The sequence below is a fragment of the Ischnura elegans genome, chromosome 4 (assembly GCF_921293095.1).
Source record: "Ischnura elegans chromosome 4, ioIscEleg1.1, whole genome shotgun sequence".
Lineage (NCBI taxonomy): Eukaryota > Metazoa > Arthropoda > Insecta > Odonata > Coenagrionidae > Ischnura > Ischnura elegans.
The window spans coordinates 80696506-80721400 of NC_060249.1; the positions used below are offsets into that span (position 1 = coordinate 80696506).

Genomic DNA, 24895 nt, shown 5'->3' on the forward strand with positions numbered 1-24895 from the left:
AAGTTGAAAAATAACACCTATAGATTGAATATATCCAGCGAGGTGCAGTAATATTTGAATTTCAATTTTTAAAAAATAATGCTATTATTCCGTCGTATGTGCATATGAATAATAATAGTTCGATAAGATTAGTATTCTATATTTGGTAATGATATGTAATACTGTCAGAGAGAAAGATGGAGGGGGGCTTGGAGTTCATCAGTCGCCCCCAACTATTTTTTCTCTAGTGGCAACTATCAGCGATACATCTGCGGAGCTGACCACTAGTCCCGTGGCGCCTACCCTTTAAAAATCCATTTTTCAAATTATCCTTAGGCTAACTATGGGGAGAATTCCCTTGAAATGCGGGGAGGAAGCAGAGGACGTGAAACATCGCATATGGAGTCAGTGGTTAGCGGTAAAGAAAGAAAGGCTGGGCGATGCGGAAAAGTTAGTCAAAATTCACTCTACAGTCAACTGCCCAAATGATTATGCAAGGTAGGAATAAATTTTCAACAAATAACCTACCGATTTCGACATCCTCTCTCCCTCATCCGATGCACGAAGTTTTCTACTCACAGAAAAAGTCCACAGTGCGTGTGCAACATCATGATTACTCCAAAGAACCTCTGGATCGTGGCACAATACTGTACCTCCTACAGCACCGGTACGATTTATAGCTTTTTGGCAGGATAACTGGTTTTACTCAAATCTATGAGCAATGCCAAAAAAGCTGAAAAAATAATTTATTTGATGAATTTAATTAGAAAAGTAATACTTCCCTGAGTCTTTCTATTTCGCTAAACTATCGCTACAGTACATTTAAAGGGTACTTACCAGCTATCGATCGAAATAAAGCATTTTTGAAGCCTATTGGTGTATATTTCTTCGTTATAAACATGACTATTTATAGCATTGCCTTCCTAATATTTCTAAATAACCCGGAACACACTTCCATCAAGGTTGCAAGTTTGCCGTGGTCTATTCGAACAGATTTGAAGCCATGGCGGCTACTGAGAAACAAAAGACGTGCGACCGGAATAACAACAGAACACCGTAATCCACGTATGAATGTGATGAAAACAGTTGTAAACGTTGTAAAGATTATTCGCCAATAACAACAAACGCCAGTTTGCGAATCAAGATTTAAAGTATTTCCCATTTAGTTACAAATTACTCACAGAAATGGAAACATTAAAGGAAAAACAAATAGGTAAGTAGACAACTCTCGATGAAAGGAGCAATCAATTAAGTTACCAACTAATCGTAAACAAGCGAATAAACTGTAACACCTACCCTAATTACAAACCTATTTTGCAGAGGCAATAAGTCAAATGTTAAATCTAAATCAACCAGCCTCTAAAGTTGCTGCCGCTGAACCAGTTTGGAAAATTCTTATTTATGACAGATGTGGCCAAGATATAATTTCACCTTTGATCTCTGTGAAAGAGTTGAGAGAAATGGGTGTCACATTGCATGTGTGAGTGAAAAAGTTATCATATCTAACTGTCCTTAATATATACTCCAATTACCCAGTGTAATCTCTTTCGCTATAATGGATTTCTTGTTCTATGTCACTTTGTAGTCAACTACATGCAGACCGAGACTCAATTCCAGATGTACCAGCCGTCTACTTCTGTCTTCCTTCCGCAGAAAATCTTGCTAGGATTGGGCAAGACTTGCAGAATAATTTATATGATGCCTACCACCTAAATTTTATCTCTCCTATCTCACGCCACAGACTAGAAGAACTGGCTGCAGCAGCGTTGCAAGCAAATTGCGTGTCACAAATTAATAAGGTGATCTTTCTATCAGTGTACCAAGCATTCCAATGAGTACGGTAATATCCATACATACTTCTGTATTAGGAGTTACTAACCACTGGAGAAAAGTGTTATGTCTTTCTTTGCTATATACTCATGGGTATTCATCCGTGTACTTTCCTTCCATACTTGTGTTTTGATTGTGCCCCCGAATTTACATGTTGAATTTATGTGTTTCAGGTTTATGATCAGTATTTGAATTTCATATCATTGGAGGATGATATGTTCATCTTGCGCCATCAGAGTAGCGACCCAATTTCCTACTATGGTATGTAAATAGCTTCTGTTTTAATCCTAACAGTGCAAGTTTCGAAAACATTAATACATTGAAACTTCTTCTTTACAGCCATCAACAAGGCAGATGTTGCTGACACCGAGATGGAGAGCATAATGGATACAATAGTTGATAGCTTGTTTTCTGTATTTGCCACATTAGGTACAATTTCTTATATAGTTTCACTGAAATAAGTAAGCCCATATTATTAATTTCAAATGGTTTGAACATTAGCCCTACTAATTACCCAAACACCCTCAATTTTTCATACTGATGCAATGTAGGAGCTGTGCCTTACATAAGAAGTCCGCCAGATAATGCTGCTGCTATGGTTGCAGAGAAATTGGACAAAAAATTGAGAGAAAATTTAGGAGATACAAGAAATAACCTCTTCATCATGGATGCCACTAAAGGAAGTCAATTTAGGTAGGGGACATTGTGCTTAACCAAGCCTTACTTTTTCACATAAGTATTTAGTCATTCCACTAGTTCTTGTACTATAGATTATGTTTAAAATTTGTGTAGTGGAAATTTTTTAAAATAACTGTTAAATGATTTATGCATGCCAATTAAAATCTTTTCATATCTTTGGCAAAAGTCATTATCTGAAGGACATCATGTTTTTTGTTAAACTTCCATGACTATATCGATACCTCCACTTCACCAACGCTCAACAATCGCCCACCGAATCAGGTCCGCTTTTGGGCGATTGTTGAGCATTTGTGTAGTGGAAGTATTGATATTGTGTCTTTACTACTTTGAATTTTTGTCTTATCACTCCTCACATGCCTCATTTCTGACACATAGTTGTTTCTTAAGGTTGATACTTAAGTATTTATGTCACATGTATATTATGATGTATATCTGAGTATTTCATTTCTTTGGCCTTCCAGTTTTGAATAACCAAGTCCAAAAAACAAATCAATGGAAGTAGTGAATGAGTTCTGATTTTTCAGATTTAAAAAAATACATATTTGATGCCTTGACTCTTCATTTTCTCTATTAGGTATAAACGTCCATTGTTGATAATCTTGGATAGAAATATGGACATGGCCACTCCATTGCATCACACGTGGACCTATCAAGCCCTGGCTCATGATGTGCTTGACCTTACTTTGAATCGAGTTGTAGTGGAAGAGACCATGGGCCGTCCTCCGAGTGGTAGTGGGTCCATTCGAGCCAAAACGAGAGCATGCGACTTGGATTCAAGAGATAAATTTTGGGTGGCTCACAAAGGAAGGTAATGCTAATCAGTTCATTTCAACTACTCGTGTTCTAATGCTATCATAAATTCATTATGGTTCTCTTGAAAGATATAAATGATGAAAAATTAGAGTTTGTATCTGATGAAGTGGATAAGGTAAGCTAAAGGGCATTGTAAAAATAGTAATTTATTGGATGGACAGACAACTTATTCAGACTCTGTTTATGGCCCAAACAGTAGCGGATACAGAAAAAACTCAAGGAGGGGGCGCAAAATATATCTTAAGCTGCCTTTACTCTTTTGCCGTAGTGAAATATAAGTCGCATACAAATTTTAAGCAAGTTTTATTCAAACTGATTATACACTTACACAAGACAATGCCATCTTATGATATAAAAAAGTTACAATTGTGGTTCTGTAATATTAGGCAATGGCGGCCGCCCTGCAAGGGGAGGGGGGTACGTGCCCCCTGCACCCCCATATGTATTCACCACTGGGCCGAAACTGCACAATAGTTAATGGGGGTCAAATGTGGGCAGTAAAAAGCTAAGGAGTAAGACCAGACTTGCAGGTACTTTTCCTATCATCCTTTATGCACCAAGGATATGGTAGTGGAGTCATGAGAAGAGATTTTTGTGTTATAGCAGGCAGATTTATGTAAGTTAATGTGGTTTACTGGCAATTAGTTGGTGATTAATTTGTTGGTGAAAAGCTTGAAATTGTGCTTTGACTCTTTAGGCAAGAGAAGGAAGCAATATAATATGGAGATCAAGTCTTTGGGATTCCACAAAGCTTTGAAAGCAATGAACATGAGGCTTGTATGTATTCTTTTTTATCAACCATTGTGAAGTCAGACCTTATCTTATCACTCTTCTTCCATTAAACATGCCTCAAGTCCTTAGGGTTTCATAAAGCTTTGAAAGCAATGAACATGAGGCCCAACATAAAGAAAGATACCATCAAATGATATCTGGTTGAAGAATTGAACTGTATTTACTCGATATATCTATTGAAATTGGAGGAAGCAGTTTAAAAGTGTTAATAAAAAAACTGCCAGGGAAGAGTCTGATCTAGAGTGTAACACTTTACTTAGGAGAAACATGCACAGTAAGGAAAGAGAATGAGAGAAGGCTGGAGGCTTTCAAGTTCAGTGTGGAGTAGAATGGAGAAAGTGAAGGGGATGGAGAGGACGAGGGACGATTAAGTGGAGATTAACTATACTTGATATGGTGGGTAAGGAAACTTCTGGAGGAAATAAAGAGGATGTGGGCTGTTTGGATGGAGCAAGCTAACCAGCCATTTCCATATATAAGTTTGGAAAAGTGCTGATAACTTTTTACCTCTCTTTCTCTGGGGAGTCTCCCCATTGATCCTTAACTTTAACCCTTTCACTGCTGTGAATGTACCTGGTACGTTCGCACCGCAGGCTGCTGTGAACGCGCCTTTTCTTCCTCCCTCCCTCATGTGAGGGGTAGGTTTCTGGAGAGTAGGTAGCAGTGAAAGGGTTAAGCTGTCCTTGATTTTGGTTGAGAAAGAATGATATTGGAGAGAATTTGCAAAAACGAGGTCCTACACATGCTGGGTGAGGAGAGGAAATTAGTTAGAGGTGAGAAGACAGCATGTACAAGGAGCACGTTCTGAGGGTCAATGAGATGCAGGAATCTAAGATAAGTGAAATACTTCTGGTTAATGCAAAAGAGGGACAAAGAGAAAAGTTACTAGGGTGGAATGAAGAATGATTAGTCAAATGCTGAGCTGAAGAAGAATTTGCGAACAGGTAGTGGCCGGAATGATGAGCAAGTAAATGGGTGTGTTATATCCCATGTAAACATGCCTTAACTGGAAGGTTAACTGCAATAAACTTTGCTTTGTCATAGCCTTAAATCTTTTTAGCCATTCATTATTATTAGTTGTGTCATTTTATGTTAGCTATGTTTCTCTCAAGTCCTCATTATTCAAGCTTAGTTGTTTAAGCATGTGAAATTATGCAATTGCATTTAAGCATTAAAAATATATATTTTATCATTTTCAGTCCATTTCCAACTGTGGCTGAAGCCATTCAAGAGGAATTGGAACAATACAGATCATCAGAGGAAGAGGTTAAAATGCTTAAAGCATCAATGGTAAGATTGTTTCATCCCCATTTCTTTCATTTTGTATACATGTAGCATTTTCACAGTTGTTTTAGAAGTGAAATACCATGGCATGATTCTTCTCACTCTGGATTAAAGGTCATCAGTATGGATAAAGAAAAATTGCAATCTTAATTTTTTTGCAAATGCAACATGCTGTCTATTTATGATGGATAGCAGTAAATTATATTTCATAGAATATTTCCTCATTAAAGCTTAAGCAGCTTGGCATCTTTCAGCATATCATTTTTGTCACTTGTACAATATGTGCAACTTTCCAGTATTACTGTTGTAACCAGCTATTTTTGTATTTCAACCTGTTAACACGTTGCGTACGGCTGGCGAGAATTCTCGTCATTGTCTTCCCAAGCATTCCGGATGGATGACGAGAATTCTCGTCATTTATACACGTCAACATTAACAATTATATAACATGATATACATATTCTGTAGTAATTTTTCAGTTACTTTTGAAAAGGTAGTGTATTATTGTAAAATTTAGCCATTTAACCATATTTTAACTTGAGGCCGTTCGTCCGTAATGTCAAGTAATGTAAATCTCAACAGCTGCACTCATATGCGTCTTCCCTCTTCTTTCGTCATTGATATTTTATTTATTGGGGTTCTTGGGGAACGCGACACTCTTGCCCCATAATTTTCGGGGAGTTTAGCCATATGGCCCGGGTTCAGATGGCAAACTTGGTCCTTATCTCTGTAGCCGCTCCTCCGAGATGCACTCTCAGTAAGTGGACCTATCTGCTCCGTCAGCATAAAAAATTATGACGAAAGGAACTGGGGGACTCAAAATGAAGCTCTCTTACTTATTTGTCGGACTTGGGCTATTTTGCTGTCCCGTTGTGCCTGGAGCAGTACGTGTTTCCTTGAGTCTCAGTGAAAAGTGAATTTGGTATTTGGTTTTTCTGCCACGAAGGTTTGTTCATATCTCTACTCTTACTGTAAGAAGCATTCACAAGAATATTCCATATAATGGCATCGCTTAGGAAAGGCAGTGCTTTGCATTAAGAAGAAATTATGTTAGACCCGTTCGTAGATGATCTATCAGATGTACCATTGTACGATGAAGAGAGTGACAAGAGTGAAAGTGATTCTGATATTGTGGTCAACATGAAAACTAGAAAATCTATTCCTCTAGTGATCAGTGAAAGTGACTCCGATATGAGTGCATATGAAGACAATAATTTGGCAGGAAGTTCTACTACATGGGAAAAAATAGATTTAGAGAGAGACTTAGAGCAATTTTTGGGCCAACCTGGAGTGAAGCGATTACCTGAAAATTCCACTAGTATCCTAGATGTAGTCTCACTATTTGTTGGTAATGACTTTTTTGAAATTATGTGCTATCAAACCAATTTGTATTACTGTCAAAATAAACATAAATATGTATAAAGAATCGCCAAAAACAGGGAGGTGGTCAAATATAACAGTAGTTTCGATGAAAAATTCTTTGCTACTTTGATTCTGCTGGGTCAAGTGAGGAAAGATACACTCAAGGAGTATTGGAGCACAGATCCTTTCATTGCAACCAAGGTATTTAGAGAACTACCGGCAAGAAATAGATTTTTGCAGGTATAGAAAGCATGGCACTTCAGTGATAACGAAGAATTTTTAGATACTAATAGACTCTATAAAATAGGACCCTCTCTAGAATACCTAGTTGAAAATTTTCAGTCTGTGTATAAACCAAAGCAGGAGTTATCACTTGATGAAGCCATGATTCCTCGGATACCTCGGATCCAAATATCTGTGGATATTGCCCTTCATCGGATACATCGGATCCAAAGTCGCGGAAGACATCGGTCCTGGATCCAAAATTTTAAATAAAGCTTCAGTGAATGCCCCATAAGGGTGGAAAGAGTTCCGATTCTGTCGTTGAATGCGCCGTCGCATGCGATTCTGGTCCTACTCATGAACCGTTTTGTTTGAAGGGTCAGAGGTTATGCAGCAGAATTTCAGCCGTGGAAAATAAAAAAGGCAAAATACGACTGGCATATAGTGTGACTCTTCCCAAGAGATTGAATAATCATCGGGGAATCTCAGCGTTGCAGGATAATAACCTCATCAAAAATAACTACGTTGCAGATTTCAGAAAATCACCCACGGCCGTCCATCAGCCCGTGCCTCTGTTGTTTTTTTTTGTTTCCGAGATCACACAGACCATAAATCATTGTCTTCTAAGTAAAATATCTAATTTCACGAGAACAATTGAAGTGTGTTTCATCCCTACCCCGTCTCACCAACTGGCCTACCTGCTTTAATTCTCCATTTCTCTACGACAAATGCTAGGTGAGTGACTTTCTGGGCCCGAAGATGTCTTGATAGCTTCGATAATTAGATGACATCCACGAGATTTAAAAAAGAATTAGACCAAATCCGACGCATTCCTGACGATATATCTGTATATTTTTCAGCTCCAATTGATTGCCACTAAGTTTTCTGTTTACAATTAGACTATACTATTATGCAACATTATCCAAACAGCACAATTTTCTAAGAAACAAGCACAGCATTAACCCCTCAAACAAGTGGAGACGGATTGGAAACGCCAACTGCATATATCACGTAGCTTGCCCGGCTTTGCTTTGAAGGCTACGACGTCACTGAAGCAAGATCTGTATGTCGGAAGATATGAACACAAGTCGGTATGTGATGAGAAAGTGAGAAAATTCAGGGGAAACGTGCGTGAGGAAAATTTGAATTCAGTCGATGGCAGTGGGGTAGCCAGGAATTTCGTAGGGGGGGTTCCAAAACCAGGGGGTAAAATTTTTAAACAACACGGTACATAGTAGAGGCTTTCAAACTAATTTTAACACCCTTCATAATAAAAAAAACTTCATTTTTCATTGATATCTATTGTAAATTCATGATTTTTCAATATTTTGTTTCCTTTTATGAAGGAAAGTAATTGTGTTTTTATATTTCGGGGGGTCCGGACGAGCCAGACTTCCCCCTCTCGCTACACCATTGGTCAATGGTTTATCCAAAGATTTTTCCTATTTTCGTTTCCAAACCCAAGCGTAACAGTTTAGGTCCTGAGCATGTAAAGATGTTAAAAAAAAACAACTTCAAAGCCTATAAAAATGATTTTCAATTTATGAAAATATTAAAATGTTTATGAAAATCTAAAAAGCATTCCTTTGATTGTATGTACCCAGAATTAACTTGAATAATTACTCTGTCCAATAGCAGGAATTTGAAAATGCATTAGGATGCGAAAATATGCGATCCGAAAGATCCGGCTCCAAAAATCAAGGATCCGATCTGAATCCGGATCTGAAAAAATCCTGGATCCGTCCATCCCTATTGATAATCAAAACTTATAATCCAGCTAAAATTGTAAAATATGGGTTATTAGTTTGAATGGTTTGTGAAAGTGATTCCGGTTACATTAGTAATTTGGAAATATATTCAGCCAAAGGAAAAAAAAATAGAACAAACCATCCTTTCTCTTTTACGGCCACATCTCAATCTTTGAAATCATATACATCAAGACAAATACTATAATAGTGTAAAAATAGCAGAACTACTCTTGGAGAATAAAGTAAGAGTTTGTGGAACCATAAAGCCCAATCGGGGACTCCCTGTCACTTTGAAGAGTGAGGCAAAAACTTTGAAAAAGGGACGGAGCACGTTCTCTCATAAAGGTGAAGTGTTACTTGTGGTTTGGAAAGACAAAAGAGAAGTGAGGGTGATTAGCACTATTCACAACTCTCGCATGGGTAATTCACAGATAAAAGATAGAGTCACAGGAGTGGCACTCAAAAAACCCACATGTATTTTGAAATACAATGAGTGTATGAAAGGAGTAGACATAGCAGATATGTACCTATCCTATCACTCCATAATGAGAAAAACAATGAAATGGTTGAAGAAAGTAGTACTGTGGCTCATAAATTGTGCTCTTTTCAATGCTTTTAGGGTTTATAAAACTCTAAACGTTTCAAGTAGCATTCGTTTCAATGGATTTTTGCTCCTGATCGCCAAAGAGTGGGCAGCGAGTAAAGAGTCAGTTGAGTCATTCTCGGAGTGAAGATGAGCCAACAGAATATGTCACTTCACAGAGATCACCCACAACGCTTCTCTCGAGAGACCTTGGTAGACATCATCTCATCCCTATCGTTGGAAAAGGGAAGAAAAAATACCACACCAGAAGATGCAAAGTTTGTGCTTCGAGAAAAACTAGGAAAGGGACTACGTATGTGTGCTCAACTTGTAGTGTTCCACTCCACAAAGGAAATTTTTTTATGGAATATCACATGAAGAAGAAATGCTGAAATAATTTTTGAATACTATATTCAAAGTCACATTCAAAAATATTAATTTTTAAAAAAGTTATGGAATTTATTCTATGATTATGCACGTTCTAAGATTGAGGTTTAAAAATCTGCCGGAACAGAGGGTTAAAAGGCATTTAAATACCCCGGTACGCAACATGTTAAATAGCATATAGAAATAAATACCTGCAATTTTCCACAGTTATTATATTTATTACGACCTAGGTTTCAATGTTACTACATCATAACATTATTACCTAGGTTATAATTTTATAATCATTGAGGATTGCAAGTATTTATTTCAGTATGGGAAAATTCCTCTTCATCATGCTTGTATCTTCAGATTTTTTTGTTGATTAGCAGTTTACAATCGACCAAGTAACACACTCTGAAATGTTGAAGTGCTAAGGTGATTGATGCTGGTGTTGCCGAGGGATTTCAGAAAGAATCTGTGATGTCATCCTTGCCACAAAATAGACAATATTTTTCAAAAACAAAGACTTAAAGTTTTCTTCCCACAGTTCAATACTCTTTTCCAGGAAGGTCACATTTAAAGAAGCCTTGTCTGCCACTAAGCCCTGCCGACCTTTATATTTTCCCTACTTACTAAATGTACTAAAGAAGATATGCAGGGCCGTCGCGTGGGTGGGGCGACTGGGGCGGTTGCCCCGGGCGCCGCGGCCAGGGGGGCGCCGCTACGGCAGGGAAAACGGGAATTTTGCGGTAGAATAAACGGGAATCTTGCGGCAGGGAAAACAAAAATTTTTACTACCAAAATTTTTAAAAAGTTGTTTTTACAATAACAAAATTAACATTCTGCAATAATAACTAAAATATTCGTTATCTTAAGTCATTATCTTTTCAAAATTTAGTAATTGAATATGCGTGCTTTTCGTTTACGTTTTCTAAAGGGGCGCCCCTGCGCACCTACTCAATCACTGCAGTTGTGCGCCCCCTAACCGTAGCCGTAGTTGTGAAATGAGGAAATGTCACAGGAAAGACTAAATTTACTAGCCGTCTTATCTATTGAAAACGAACTGGCGAGAAAAATAGATTTTAAGGATCTGCTCATAAAATTTGCTCATGCAAAAGCCAGGCGAATGCCGTTCAGTGTTTAGCGCCTCTGTTTATTTCCTTTCAACATTAACATTCGTAGGTACATATGTATATTATCTTGGTTTGAATATTTTCAACAATACTGTACGTGGATTGTGAATAAATGTTAAAAACAAATATGTTAGTTATTTGGTGATTCGGGATTCCTGTATTCCTTGCCGCCGCATTGTGGGGGGGGGGGGGGCTTGACAGAATCGCCCCAGGCGTGGCCACACCACGCGACGGCCCTGAAGATATGTATTAGTGATTTTGAATAAATATTGTGTATGTTTTGTTAAATGTCATGGCAACAATGACTTGCCCCAAGCCATAACCATTGTTGTGTATCGTATCCCTTTGGTGTGCACGATGCCTAAGTTCATAAATGCCTGCAGTATGCTGATAGTAGATTTAATAGCAATATTACAAAAATTTATGATGCATAAACAATGGAAAGTTTTTTGGAATAAATTTCATATGGAAAAAGCTGTGAATAATAAGAAAAATCAGCTTTTTATGAGCCCTCAAAAGGCAAAAGGTGGGAGTGCGATTGTGTGTGGCATTGGATGCTGCCAAGCTTCTGAAAGTGGTGGCTACGGTTCAGGACACAAGTGATTCATTCTCTCTGAGTGTGACTTATCTTGTTCACAAGGCTTAAAGTGAATTAAAATTCCTGCAATCCGGCCTTGTGTTAATCCGTCTCTTCCCATAATCCAGCGTTCCTGGCTTACAACTTCTCATTGGTAAAATAATTTCATCATTCTTCAGTGAAAGATTGTTCAAGGAATAGTAAACATTTTGTTGTGATTTGGTATGGGTATATGTTTATGTTCCATTCGTATCATATCTCTATGTAGTCTTGGTGATGCAACCCACTGTATTGGGAAAGAAGCTCATAATAATGCTAGAACAGGTGAGCGATGACTTCCGACATTGCAGTAAAGGTCGACGAGGAAGCCTACATTTAATCCTAAATTAATATTATGCTAATCATTTTATCGAATTGAATTTGTTTCCTGAACTAGTTCCAGTAAAATATCCTTTTAGGCTTGACTTGGTGGAAGTTTGACATATCCATGATAAAAATTACAAATGGTAATTTCCACACATTAATTCACAATTAAACTACTGACGCAACGTAATGATGGAAATTTTTTTTTCTTCTCGTTTGTGCCTGAATAATCATTTTAGCAATTTTAACATTAATATTGTTATTACAAAAAGAGCTGCAAAAAGATTTTATGGAAAAATTTGAAATTGCCAATATGGTGACGGATGGATTTGATGGACGTTGTTATGTTTTATTTTGTACTGACTCACCTTTTTTAAAGTTAAGCATCCCCATGATTAAAACTTTGGCCTTCACTCATGCCCCACTTATTGCCTGTTTCCTGTTATTGGATATCATTAATTTGTTCATGGAAACTGTTCCCCCTCCCACTCTCCTCAAGCCAATTACATATACCCATATACATACATTACTTCCTTCCTTGGCTTTGGATATAAATACTGAGAGAGTGCTTGTTGTATCCCCTTGAAAATGACATAATATGTTTGTAGAAACCATGGTCAGTAGTTGAGTTGTGAATTAAAGTGTGTAAATTACCATTTGTAGTTTTTATCATGGATAAGTTCCAGTAATCCTTCCTTTTTTATAATCCAGTAATGTCAAAGTAGCATATGTGTTGGAGTATTGAAATCGAATTGTATTTTGGTAGTACATATTTATGTGTTGCTTATTTCTTCATTTTTGAAGTTTTAAATTGGGAAAAATGTTATGGAGTATGCGGATACAATAGTATTTGATAAAAATAGAATAAGTAAATCTTTCCTATTGACTTGAATTTTCATGGCTTTTCCACTAAGTCCATTGAGGAGGAGGGACAGTATGGGTTTTTCGAGTGTTTATTGCCTTATAAAATCTTTAATCTTAAGTCACTACGCAACAATGTTTTGTGCTAATGGAATTAATTGAGATTATTCTCTTTTCGATTAGGGTTTGGATAATGAAAGTGATGCAGCCTTTTCAATGGTATCAGAGACTACTGCTAAGTTGACATCTGCTGTGAATTCACTACCTCAGTTAATGGAGAAAAAGAGATTAATAGATATGCACACCACAATTGCCACAGGTAAAATTTTCAATTTCAAATCTTCAGTTAAAAATTATGAACATGTATAATTTGTATAGTAATCATACCTGCAGTATAAAATGATCATTGATGGAAGCCCATCATTGGAGTACATATATGGTTCATATTTCAAATAATTTTGGTATTTTTTGTAAGACTGCAACCCTTATTAAATCCATTAAATTTTATTTAAAATGAATTAATTCCTTTGATTTCCATTGAATTTTATTAATTTTGATTACTATTAATGAGTCTTTAATAAACTTGTACGAAGAACTTTGAATGCACATTGTTTTTCGTGACCGGATTAGACCTGTTTCAGATATATTTATGTATCACCCGCCATAAGAATTTCCTTATAACACTGCAAACCAATTGTCTATTCAACATAAGTCACAGTGGTGGTAGCTTCATCCATTTGTTGTATTCATAAGATTTACTTTTGTAGTTGTATACATTATTTAAAAAATTTTGCTTTGCGTCCTTTTTATTATAGCTATACTAAATCATATTAAAACGAGAAGGTTAGATACTTTCTTTGAATTCGAGGAGAAAATCATGAGCAAAGCAACTCTAGATAAGAGCATTATGGAAATGCTTTCTGATACTGATGCAAGTACACCAGAAGACAAAATGAGACTGTTTCTTGTTTTTTACATTTGTGCTCCTTCAATATCAGAAGTAAGTATCACTAGTTAAATTATGCATGAATGTTTAATTTTTCAGTTATCTAATTATTAAATGATGTTATGATGTTGTGAAAGCATATTCTAGAGATTGGCAATCTTTCTTTATAGGCTGAATTTGATCGCTATGCTGCTGCTCTTCAAAATGCTGGCTGTGATCTTTCACCGCTGAACTACATTAAAAGATGGAAGTAAGTAATCTACAAATATATACTCTTGATTTAGAATTCTATGGTTACTGTGTTCTGTAATTTGCTGCGCTATACTTCATGGCAACTGTTGTTAATGGCTCATCCCTGATAGTTGAGAAATTTATATTTATCTTTGTAATTACATTTTTATCTGTTGTTACAAAAAAAATACTTGTGTCAAAATTTACCAAGAAAATATCAACCACCTTGACCTTAAAATAGACTATAATATTTGGAGCATAGTGGTTTTTCCAGTTTTGTTTTCAAGATATCCTGAACCTGCAGTAGAAGGTGTTGTGGAGGCAATGAGCTCCTATAATGCCACTGGCTAGTGAAAAAATTCACATGAAGCACTTTCAGTGATAGTGAAGCTAAAATTATCATACCAGTTTTTCTGTATTTTGGTAATGATAGGGTGTAGTAGGCTAGCTGTGTGGTAACTGCAAGGCCTTTTTTTACACACACTGGCAAAGATGGTGCCATTGCTGGCTCTAATGTGAGTACTAGCTGTATACCACTATCACACTCACCAACATTGCCACTGCTGGTAGCCAGTTAGATTTCCAACTTGATTTATTTGAGGTTGTACATAAATATGGAACCTCTTCTAAGACACAATGTGTGACAATATGTCCATTTAAAAATATTGAAACCAATAGCCTGTGCTGACTTTGACCTCTGACTTGCCAAGTTCGTTGCCTGCTGCAATTGCTGGTACAATTACCAGCAACAGTGCTGAACAGGCCACAGAGTAAAAGTTTATATTAATTTACATTGCATCCTGCATTGTTGCCAGCACTGGTTTTGTTGGTGCATGTGAAAATGGCCTAATGATACTGCTATTTGCTTAAGGGTTATCCATTACATATTAGGAAATATGTAATCATTGATGGTGCCGTTTAGAGTCAAAAGATCTGGAGGAAAATTGTGTTCAAAATTGTAGCAAGAAAACAATGAATTTTAGTTGGGTGGTGCCCCTCATGCCTTCTCTAACTTAATAGAACTATGTGATGAACTTGTATAATTGTGAGGATTCATTTCAGAGCATACACCAAAATGGCTGCTACACAAAATCAATATGTTGGAGCTGGTACCAAGACTGTAAGCATGTTTTCCAAACTCATGAGTCAAGGGTCGTCATTTGTGATGGAAGGAGTGAAAAATCTTGTTCTTAAAAAACATGTAAGTGGAGTCATCAGCTTTTAACCCTTTCACTAATTGAATGTATCCCCTATGCTTTCTCTCCTGGGCTCTGAATTTCTCTTTTATACATGCTACTTCTTATGATCTTACTTCTCTTCTGTTGCAAAAGCCTGTCAATAGACTGACAGTGATTATAGATAAGTTTATGAATGTATTTATACCCATGAATTGGAATGTGTACTATTTGTTACACTTTTCAAGATGTTAATCTATGAAAGAATTACCTCCTTTTAACTTGCTACCTTTAATGTATGGAATCATTTTCCATTCATTTGATAATCTATTTTGAGTATTGAGTCATGGAGCATTCTTAAGTATGCCTTTTTGGAATAGCGGTACTTATAACTGTGGGAGTTTTTTTTTTTGTTTTTGAATGCTAGGCCAAGGATTATTGGTTCTTAGCCCAACTGATAATATTCATATTTCTCAATGTATGGAATTGATTTTAATGCAAAATTAAGGTGCTTTAGACTACAATGAGTATGAATATCATAATCATTTGTAATTCAGGAAATACCTCTGAACAAATTAGAATTAGTATAATTGTGTGTTACAACTCAGTGAATGAGAAAGATTAATTCTTTGACTTATTTTTGAAAAGGCAATTTGTAATCTAATTGAATTTCATTGATGATGTGAAAGAACAATGTATAGAAGCCTAACAAAATGTGTGGGTATACTTGATGGTAATACATTAAATATAATTTATGGATCAGATAGAGGGCAGAATTAATAAATTTTCAAATGGAATAAAATACTGTGGAATGGAATGAATTACTACAAAACTATAGCAAACATGCCACTAATTGTTCACATTCTCATTGTTCATCCTAAACTTGCTGTGATCCTACCTTAATACAATTTGAAATAAATCCCCAAAAAACCTAGTGAAACTAAAATCAATTCCAATTAATATCATTGCAGGATTTGCCAGTGACCAGAATTGTTGATGAGCTGATGGAAATGAAATCAACTCAAGAAACAGAAGATTATAGATATTTTGATCCAAGGCAACCTAAAGCTGTGGACAGCTCGCAAATTCCCAAAAATCGTTCACCATTCCAGGAGGCTATTGTGTTCATTGTTGGTGGAGGAAATTACATTGAATACCAGAATTTGGTAGATTATACTAAGGTAAGACACAGAATATCACACATTCATCAAATTTCTTTCTTTATTTCATTTTGATGCAATGAGTTTGTTGCATTGTATTCATTTGGTTTTCCTTGTTATGCTTTAGTTTTCTGGGAGAATTTCATCAGGTTGTTCGTGTGTTCAATTTTTGTTGTATCCAACTTGTAATTAGCCAATTTTTGACAGATCGTGCGGTTAATGAAATAGCTTCAACAGTACGTTAATGATTCTTTGAATTGTATAGTATGCATCCAGCCCAATGCTTACTCAAGGTTTGTGAACAAGGTGGTATACTGTCTGTGTCTTAGTAAGTGTTATAATGAGAGGCAAATCCAAGGGCACCTAACTGAATTTGGCGATTATTTCCAATGTGCTCTAATGGGGGCAATTGTATCTCATCGCTGGCACTGCGATCTATCAACAGGCTGGAGCAAGCACTCCAAAATACCTAGCGCTGTATAGGAAGGCTCTGAACGGCACCTGCCCTTTGTTTTTGGTCCGTTATTCCAGTGTATCTGGGCAGAGTTGCAGTGTAAAAAGGGTCCCAGTTGAGGAATGATGGATATTCTGACCTTTTTTCTATTAATGCATTAATTAGCATGCATTAATTTAGCATTTGACAAAGACTATTGCACTGTATTGTGTTTAACGTTCAATGAAAGTATTATTATTATTAATGCTTACCTTATCCTTTCACCATATGACCTTAGAAGAGCCTGTAACTGCTATCCGGCTATCTTGTTCCAAATTTTGAGTTGCCACCTCATTGCACCCATTTACCATAGGTTCTTCTACATTTTCCTGTCACCTTTTGCACTGATGTCTCGTAAATGTTGGACCATTTGTTCTCGGGGTGAACATACTCTGCCCTGGACCGTTTTCAAGCATTCTTGTCAGATGGCCAAGCCACCTCAAAGTAGCTCACTTGACTTTACATGCCATACCAGGCTTGCAGAGGCATATTGAATCAATGGACACATGCTGTGGGTACCTTGGAAGAGAAAGAGATAAAGAATGATAAGCTGCCAGCTCTTGTGAGACATAGAACAGGTAAAGTAAGGAAATATCAGGAAATCGATGGTTAACCTCAAGGAGTGCATGCATTTATTTGTTGAAAATTTGTTTAAAAGGGGTTTTGGAATGCTCAGAAAATAGGTGGATTTGCAGGAGAATATTTTTCTATCAATTACGGCATTCAAATAGGGAACAACGAAAACAAAATAGTCAAATTAATACAACACATCCACCTTCTAGTTCACTTTTCAGAATATTAATGTCATAATGAATACAATTACCAAAGTAAGTACTCAATATATTGTAAGAAAAAAAGTATAGGTATCATTCTGTGGAATAGCTTTCATTCATCTCTGGATTCACTCATGAGTCATGACTAAATCAAAGTCAAAAAATTTAGAAGACTTTAGAAAAGGAGAGGAAATGATTTAAAGCAAGAGTCTCACAGCAGTTCTTTCATTGGTTGCCAAAGAAATCCGTAAAAAGATCAAAAACAAGCCATTGGTTCTCTCGTTTTAAAGAATCACTGTCTGCGGCAATTCCATCTATCTTAGCCAATCACCTCCACTGAAGACAGCCATGGTGTTTATGTAGTCTAATCATAACCAAAGCCAGTGAGTCTCTGCCAATATGGCTTTTTTGGTCACGCTCAGCCGCTCGTGTTTGTGTAGGGAAGCAAAGCATCTGTAGTTGTCTGTCTGTGATGCTTAGAAAGTTCCAGCATTTGCCACCCAGTAGCGTGGCAATGGCACCAGACAGTAAGCCTGAGAATATCGTTGACTCAGCACAGAGAGACAAGGACAAGCAAAAAGGCACAGGGCAAGTTTAAACATGTAAATTACTACTCTGTAAGCCCAGTTTCCACTCCACTGGGCTTTGGCATTATGCTGTGGAAAATTTGGGTGACCTGTGGGTCGATATCCCTCAGGTGAAAAGAGGCATTCCCCACATCCACCTCTCTTGGGTGGGCCATGTGGCATGGTGTTGAATTAAAGTTATTGTGTGAAAAGGGATGTCCATTCTCAAATTTTCTATGGTTTGATATCTGATAAGAAGTAAAATATCTAATAACTAGTATAATATAGCCCTATTATGATTGTGTGCAAGTTATAGCTTGCTCTATCTCAAGATTTAACCTGAAAAGCAATTGTGGTTCATCATATCAGCTGGTAACTACTGCAGTAGTGTTTGTTCCTTTGACAAGAGTGTCAATTCAGCTGTATCTCTGTATTGAATATTCTTTTCTTTCTGTGGAAATTACCATTTGTAGTTCATATTTCATCATGGATGTATCACATTTGTACCATATCAAGCTAATTTTATACATTGAATGTCACACTTTGCCACTGGTAACATAATTGTGTCCAGGGGCGGATCCAGGATTTCTTTCTGGGAGGGGCTCAAGCAAGGATTTTGTTCTGGGGGGGGGAGGAAACCAGTATTTTCTTCTGGGGCGGGGGGCACAAGGATACCTCGTAATACAAAACGAACGCAATGATAATGGGACCATATTAAAAATCTTGCATATTTTTTAAGGGTCTGGGGGGGGGGGGGGGGGGGGGCATGTCCCCACCCTAGATCTGCCTATGATTGTGTCAAGGGAATAATTGTTAAAAGTTTTCTGTCACTGTAATACTTTTACTCTTTTCCTTTAAAGTGTGACTCAAGTGAAATGCTTCACCTGTTCCAATGCACAAATTCAATTTACGAAGTGTATGCTGAAGATCATGTGAGAAATTATTAACTAGTGTTTGGTTGTCACCAAATCCAATAACCTTGATCATTTGACTACTTTCTTGGTTGCTATTGATTAACTTGATAGGATATTTCCACAAAAATTCTTGAAAATGGTAGAGAGACAAAGGTTTGTTGAACTTTCCCCTACACTCTCTCACTACCCCTTCAGCATATACATACATGGAAGAGGAAGGGTGACAACAAGCTACTGTCCTATTAAAAGTCTCCCAATTTTCTATCTGCTACCATCACCTCTGCCACTGGGGCTAAGTTGATGTGTATCGCATCTCTTTAATATACCTGCAGTGTCCTTCTGCCGGCTTGTACTTTCTTGAAGTAATGAGATAATAGGGTGGTTTCCTATTATTTTTTTATTGCCTAAATCGAAAGATTATTACTCCTGGAGTACGTATTTCGCGCTTTTAGATTTTTAAATGACGATATCTATTTTTCGCGATTAAATGAAAAGTGAAAAATTTCAAGCGCGCAAAAACGCGACGCGTAAGTAGGAAAGTCCGTGCGACGCATTTCTGGTTCCCCCTCTCTCCTTGTGAAGTGACCTTGATCGAGGCTCTGAGCGCTGATAGGATGCAGGATGCTAGCGGATAGCTGAGTACCTTGCTGAATGGTAGCGCTTGGCTTAAAAAAGGTTTATTAATACCTTATCAAACGAAGAAAACTTTCCGAACTTAGCCAGTTTTAATAGGTGATTATTAAGACATGTTTCCCTGAGCTCTGTGCCTCATGCATGCATTGGTAACCTCAGACGATGTATAACTCCTATCCTCTCGTGTAGAAACTAGGTCCCTGTGACGTTACGCGGAGTGGAATCGCATGGGCGCCAATCTGGCCTTTTTCAAATGAGGATAAAATTTGACCCTTGCCATTCGTCTAAACCGGTATTTCAAAAAGCAAATAATTTGTGTATTATGAATACACTAATGGTGGGTAACGAATCGCAATCAATGCCTATCGTTTTCTTTGATGAAGGAAACTACCCTATTGTGTAAATGTAATGGCAATGAGAGTTGAGAAAGTTATTCTGGATTATGTATGTTTGTTTTTCCTTTTATCTTAGTCTCAGGTCATCTTTTTGTTCTTTTTGCAGGGTAAATCATCCCAAGGAAAGAAAAGAGTTATATATGGATCTTCAACTTTGACGAATGCCCGAGACTTCCTTAAGCAGGTAATAATTGTAGCTTTTATGTGTAACTAGATATGTGTAATTAGTCTGAAGAAAATTTGTGCAAAAATGCATGGTCTTTTCTCTTTAAAATTTGTTTTAGTGTACAATAGGTTTGGGTTTCTGTACAGAGAGTCTATAATTTTTTATGATGCTAGTAAAACGAAGGCGGTGAAAAATCAACTGCTATTTTGAATTCCACATTTAATCTCAATAAAGAATAAGGCTGATAGTTAATAACTAATTAAGATTAAGCCGATAATAGTTACCATGAAAAAAATTCAATACTGGGTTTATAACTTAGAGGAAAACTCATATTTCAGTCATTAATTATGTAATTTTGGGGTGTTCATTATTTTCTTGTAAAATGGTGCTGGTTGTCATAAGAAAAGACCAACTTATAATACTGGTAAACATTTACTTCATTGCTTCACTGAATTTATACTAATATTTTACTATAGTGCTTTTATTTTGTCATTATCATATTCTTTTCATTTGTTTTAATATTATTCTAGAATTTCTTGTTTATCTTCAAAACAATTGATGAAGAGGTATTGTGGCACACTGTCTTCCTTGCAATTTAGTTCATAATTAGGGTAGAAACCAGTAGGGTAGAAACCATTTTCACAGGTACTAAATGTATAAGAAGCGAACCTCTTGACTATTTAACCTTCCGTCATCATAGTATTGTGTAATTATGAATTTGAGTCCATATTTTCTTTTTGATGTTAATTTCTTGCTGTTAATGGAGTTACTACTTTTATCTGCATAACTACTCAGAGTGTAAGTGGTCAATTGACTGCTTGCTCCCATCGCATATTTTATTGTACATCAAGCTATCTTGGGCTTGATTCCAGTTATTTTGGGGAACTTTGGAGATATCAATTTAAAATATTTTGGCTCAAATTGAGAATTGTTAGTGGGAATATAAGTGCATTACATTGAAAATTTCTGTAATAACTACTTGAGTAACCTATAAGCTTGTTCTTCGTAATTCATCATCTTCTCTGTCGTTCATCGACTACTTCTTCACATTTGATTCATCAGTTAGAGGTTAATCGGTATCATGAATTTCTAGATCACATTCCTGTACATATTTTATTTAAGGTAATAGTCATTCTTGTGTGAATATTTAAGTGTTAAGGGGCCCGAACCTTTATTATTGGAGTGGGATGATATTTTTGTGAATTTTGTTGAGAGTATCTATGCAGCATTATTACCTGTCTTTTTAAACTGTATGTATACCCATTGACAGACATGTGAAAAAATATCACATGCAATGATTCTACCCTTATCCAAAAATGGCTCTTGAAGTGAATATCCTCAACCCCTTGCTCAGGTGACGCATATTGATAATTTACTTGATTGGCCATGTAGTATTTCTATGATGGTGTGGTTAGTTAACAATAAATTGAGGGAAGAAAAAATATCACTTCGTGAAAAGATCAAATATATGTGCAAAAAAGAATAGCAGAAGTGTGGTACTGCATTGGCAATTAGATGACACAATTTTATATTATTTGTCACACATTTCTGAAATGAGGCAAGATTTTCCTTGCAGCCACATAATCACCTTAGAAATTTAACTATTTGCTCAAATTGCCTGGCTTAGTTTTTGGGAAGAATGGCAATGGCTCCTCAGTGCATGCTACTGGGCTCTCATGAAAGAACTCACTTCAGGCATTTGCAGCATTAGAATAAAATCCAGGCATTTGCAGCATTAGAATAAAATCCTCACCTGCAACTGGTGTGCATTCCAGGTTTAGAATACTGTTTTAATGTACCTCAAAGTCTGAACATTTATTTATTAGCCTAGTATGGATTCGCAATCTAACAGTTGTGAAAGTGTTAGCCTTTTAATAAGTTGTTTGCATTACAAGGGTGACAGTGTCTTACGCATTGGTCTATGTTTGTCCTCTTAGTTTCTCTGTCAGCCTCTGGTGAGGCTGGACCATTTGCAGATTTTGAACGTTTAGTCTGTCCCTTTAATGGATACCTAGTTTCTTAAGAATCCCCATTTCCTGTACCCAACTCACTCAGTCAAACACTTTTTCAAAATCCAAGGAACAAGCAACTCTATCTGAGATATGCTCTAGCTTTCTCTGCTAGTACCTGATCATCACTGTTCATCAGTGGCTGACTTTCCCTTACCGAATGTGGTTTGATTGTTACCCAAGTACTTGATTGCCCTCTCTTCAATTTTCTATGTATTTTAAATCCTTTGATGCACCAATTTTGCATCATGTAATACATATTAGGCTAATTGTTCTGTAGTTTTCACCTTCCAAGGATTTCATCTTCTTTGGTGGTAGAATTAGAACTGCGCTCATGAAATACTCAGGTCAGAGCACATCTTGATACATCTTATACATAATATAATTATGTATAACAGATTTTTCTTTCATGCCAGTGAAACATTTTGTGATGTAATTTCTGCACATGCTAAACATGCATTAATTACCCAACCATAATTCTACACTTCTGCTATTCTATTAAATGATTTAATTTGTGATGGTTGCCAAGTACATATAGGTATTTATGGCAGTATTTGCCTACAACAGATGATCTTGTAAGGAAAAGATCTTTTCAAAATGACTCTGCCTACTTTCTAATATTTTCTTCGAAAATTGCACCTTATACAATAGAACTTACTGATATGGTCAATTTCTGAGCTTACTCACCATGACTGCAAACACCATCTGCATGCTTATCATTGTTAAATCCTTGCATAAAAAGATTGTTTCCTTTCATGGTCAAAATTTTTTAAGAATAGTTGTAATCTAAACTATTATATCATTTGTGTAACTTGACTGTATTATTTGTGTCAAAACTTAAAATTGGGGTCTTGGTATAGCTAAGGAAAATTCTAATTTATGCATTTAATTTTATTTCAGCTATCACATCTTGGACAGGAAATAAATACATGAATTATGGGATAATTGAGCTTGTTTCCAATATGATTGCCATTATTACTGCACATGTCAATGATTCATCTTGGCTAGAACTGCAGATAATAATGTTTTTTGTTATTCGTATTTAATCATTCTTAAATTTTATAATGAGGAAATGCAAGTCGCTAAGTGGGAGCAACCCAACTATCTGCCAATAACAGCTTAGTCGAATTATCAAAAGAATCATTTATCATTGATATTGTTATCAATATGCCAAAGTAAGAAACTATGTACAGTATCAGAGATCTTGGTTTGTTATATGATTCCATTTTTCTTATTAAAGTATTTATTGGATTGAGAGAATGTCCTAAAATGTACTTATTTTTTTATTTCTAGTGATTACATTCCTCTAATAACCTTGTAATAATTTTCCATTCTGTACAGAGGTAAATGCTTTGTACATCTCCTCTCATGCAGGCGTGCAGCTAGGAATTAAGGCTAGAGGAGTAGTTAGGAGCAACTAATACTGAGGGTATGGAATAAGGGATGTGCGTATGCCCTCCCCCAGAAAAGTTTTAAGATAAGTAGTTCAAAATGGTGATTTTTACAGTTTTCTGAGGATTTTATTAATCCTTACATTGATCTATAAGTAATCTTTATCATATTAAGTAAAATGGATTAAATTTTAAATTTCTCTGAGTTCTGGGGGCTTTTACCCCACAAGACTGCATCACTGCTTTCATGTGTATGTATATTCCCCATAGTTCTGAGTAAATAGCCACTCCCTGATTATTGTTTTTAATTTGTTCCATCAAAAGCAAAAAATAATTGAAACAGTACTGTTTGAGCCATCAAATTTCATAATGCTCAATACCTCCCTTATGTGTGGCTGTCACTGCAGAAATTCATTAAAATCTTTTTCAAAAATGATGCAGTGCCATTAATATTGCTTTAAAAATGATTGAATATCATTTATACTTTTATTTTATTTACTTAATTTTTTTATTCCTGAAAACAGCTATATTCGGCCTTTACATTGGTGTTTATGATAACATTTTAACAATCAAATGTGCACTAACATCCATGCCGTGGAAAAGGATAACTTACACACTTGGGATTCGAACCCACGATCTATGATTTGGTAGGCGAGGAATCTACCGCTCTGCCACCAAGGCTGGCAAATTCCATTTGTTGAAAATTTAGTTAATGAATATTAATAGTAACTGTTATTGGGCTGTAGGCTTAACCTCAAGGCAAATGGAAATTCATATCACGCATTCTCAAGTATTCACTGCCATTATAATGAAAATGAACTTGAGTTGTGATCCAATAATGTAATAGTGCCTTTAAATGCTTTCATAAATAGTAAAATGAAGCACAAACTACTTAGAAACCAGGAATAAAAGTATCAATCACTGACTACATTACCAATTACAAACGAGCTACGAAACATGGATGATGGGCATCTGGACTGATGGTAATTAAATATCCAGGTAAATGTCTGGAGAAGGATTGTATCCTTGTGAGAAAAAAAAAAGAATTAAAAAAAGTGCTCAATTGAAAGAAGCTTTCAGCTTGTATTTAAAGAAATCATGAAGGGACGAAAGCTGTCAATTTTAAGTTATCTCCCATCAAGACATCAATGAAACTGTTAGAATATAGTTCTTCTTTTACGCAGCGTATTATTGAAAATATTCACTGGCAAAAGTTTTGAATCACCACATTTCTATTTCTTATAAAAGAATTTTAATTGAGGCAAAGGGCACTTGGGGCACAGTGAAAGTTCCGCATGGTGGTACTTAAGAGCTTTTATGCGGAACTGGGAAGAATTGGACTGTAATAGCATCTGCAATTAAAAAAAAATACAGTATTGAAAAATTAAATACTTCCAACTGAAAAAGATGCACCTAATATTGTGATCCCTG

The 24895-nt window shown here is 36.3% G+C and overlaps 1 protein-coding gene across 1 annotated transcript; it reads left to right on the plus strand.

Moving 5' to 3' along the window:
* The first annotated feature begins 1037 nt into the window (after positions 1-1037).
* Positions 1038-23347, plus strand: LOC124157715 (protein sly1 homolog). Its single transcript, XM_046532688.1, has 15 exons — positions 1038-1192; positions 1300-1459; positions 1565-1778; positions 1983-2070; positions 2149-2238; positions 2361-2502; positions 3083-3316; positions 5313-5403; positions 12796-12931; positions 13428-13612; positions 13729-13808; positions 14852-14990; positions 15936-16145; positions 20005-20082; positions 22974-23347. The coding sequence occupies exons 1-15, from the start codon at positions 1165-1167 to the stop codon at positions 23004-23006; spliced, it is 1908 nt and encodes a 635-aa protein (XP_046388644.1). The 5' UTR covers positions 1038-1164; the 3' UTR covers positions 23007-23347.
* Positions 23348-24895: the final 1548 nt, after the last annotated feature.

Coding starts and splice junctions, on each gene's coding strand:
- LOC124157715 (XM_046532688.1), top strand. CDS start 1,165: ATGGAAACATTAAAGGAAAAACAAATAG. Junction 1,193..1,299: donor ATTAAAGGAAAAACAAATAG/GTAAGTAGACAA, acceptor CCTATTTTGCAG/AGGCAATAAGTCAAATGTTA. Junction 2,239..2,360: donor TTCTGTATTTGCCACATTAG/GTACAATTTCTT, acceptor GATGCAATGTAG/GAGCTGTGCCTTACATAAGA.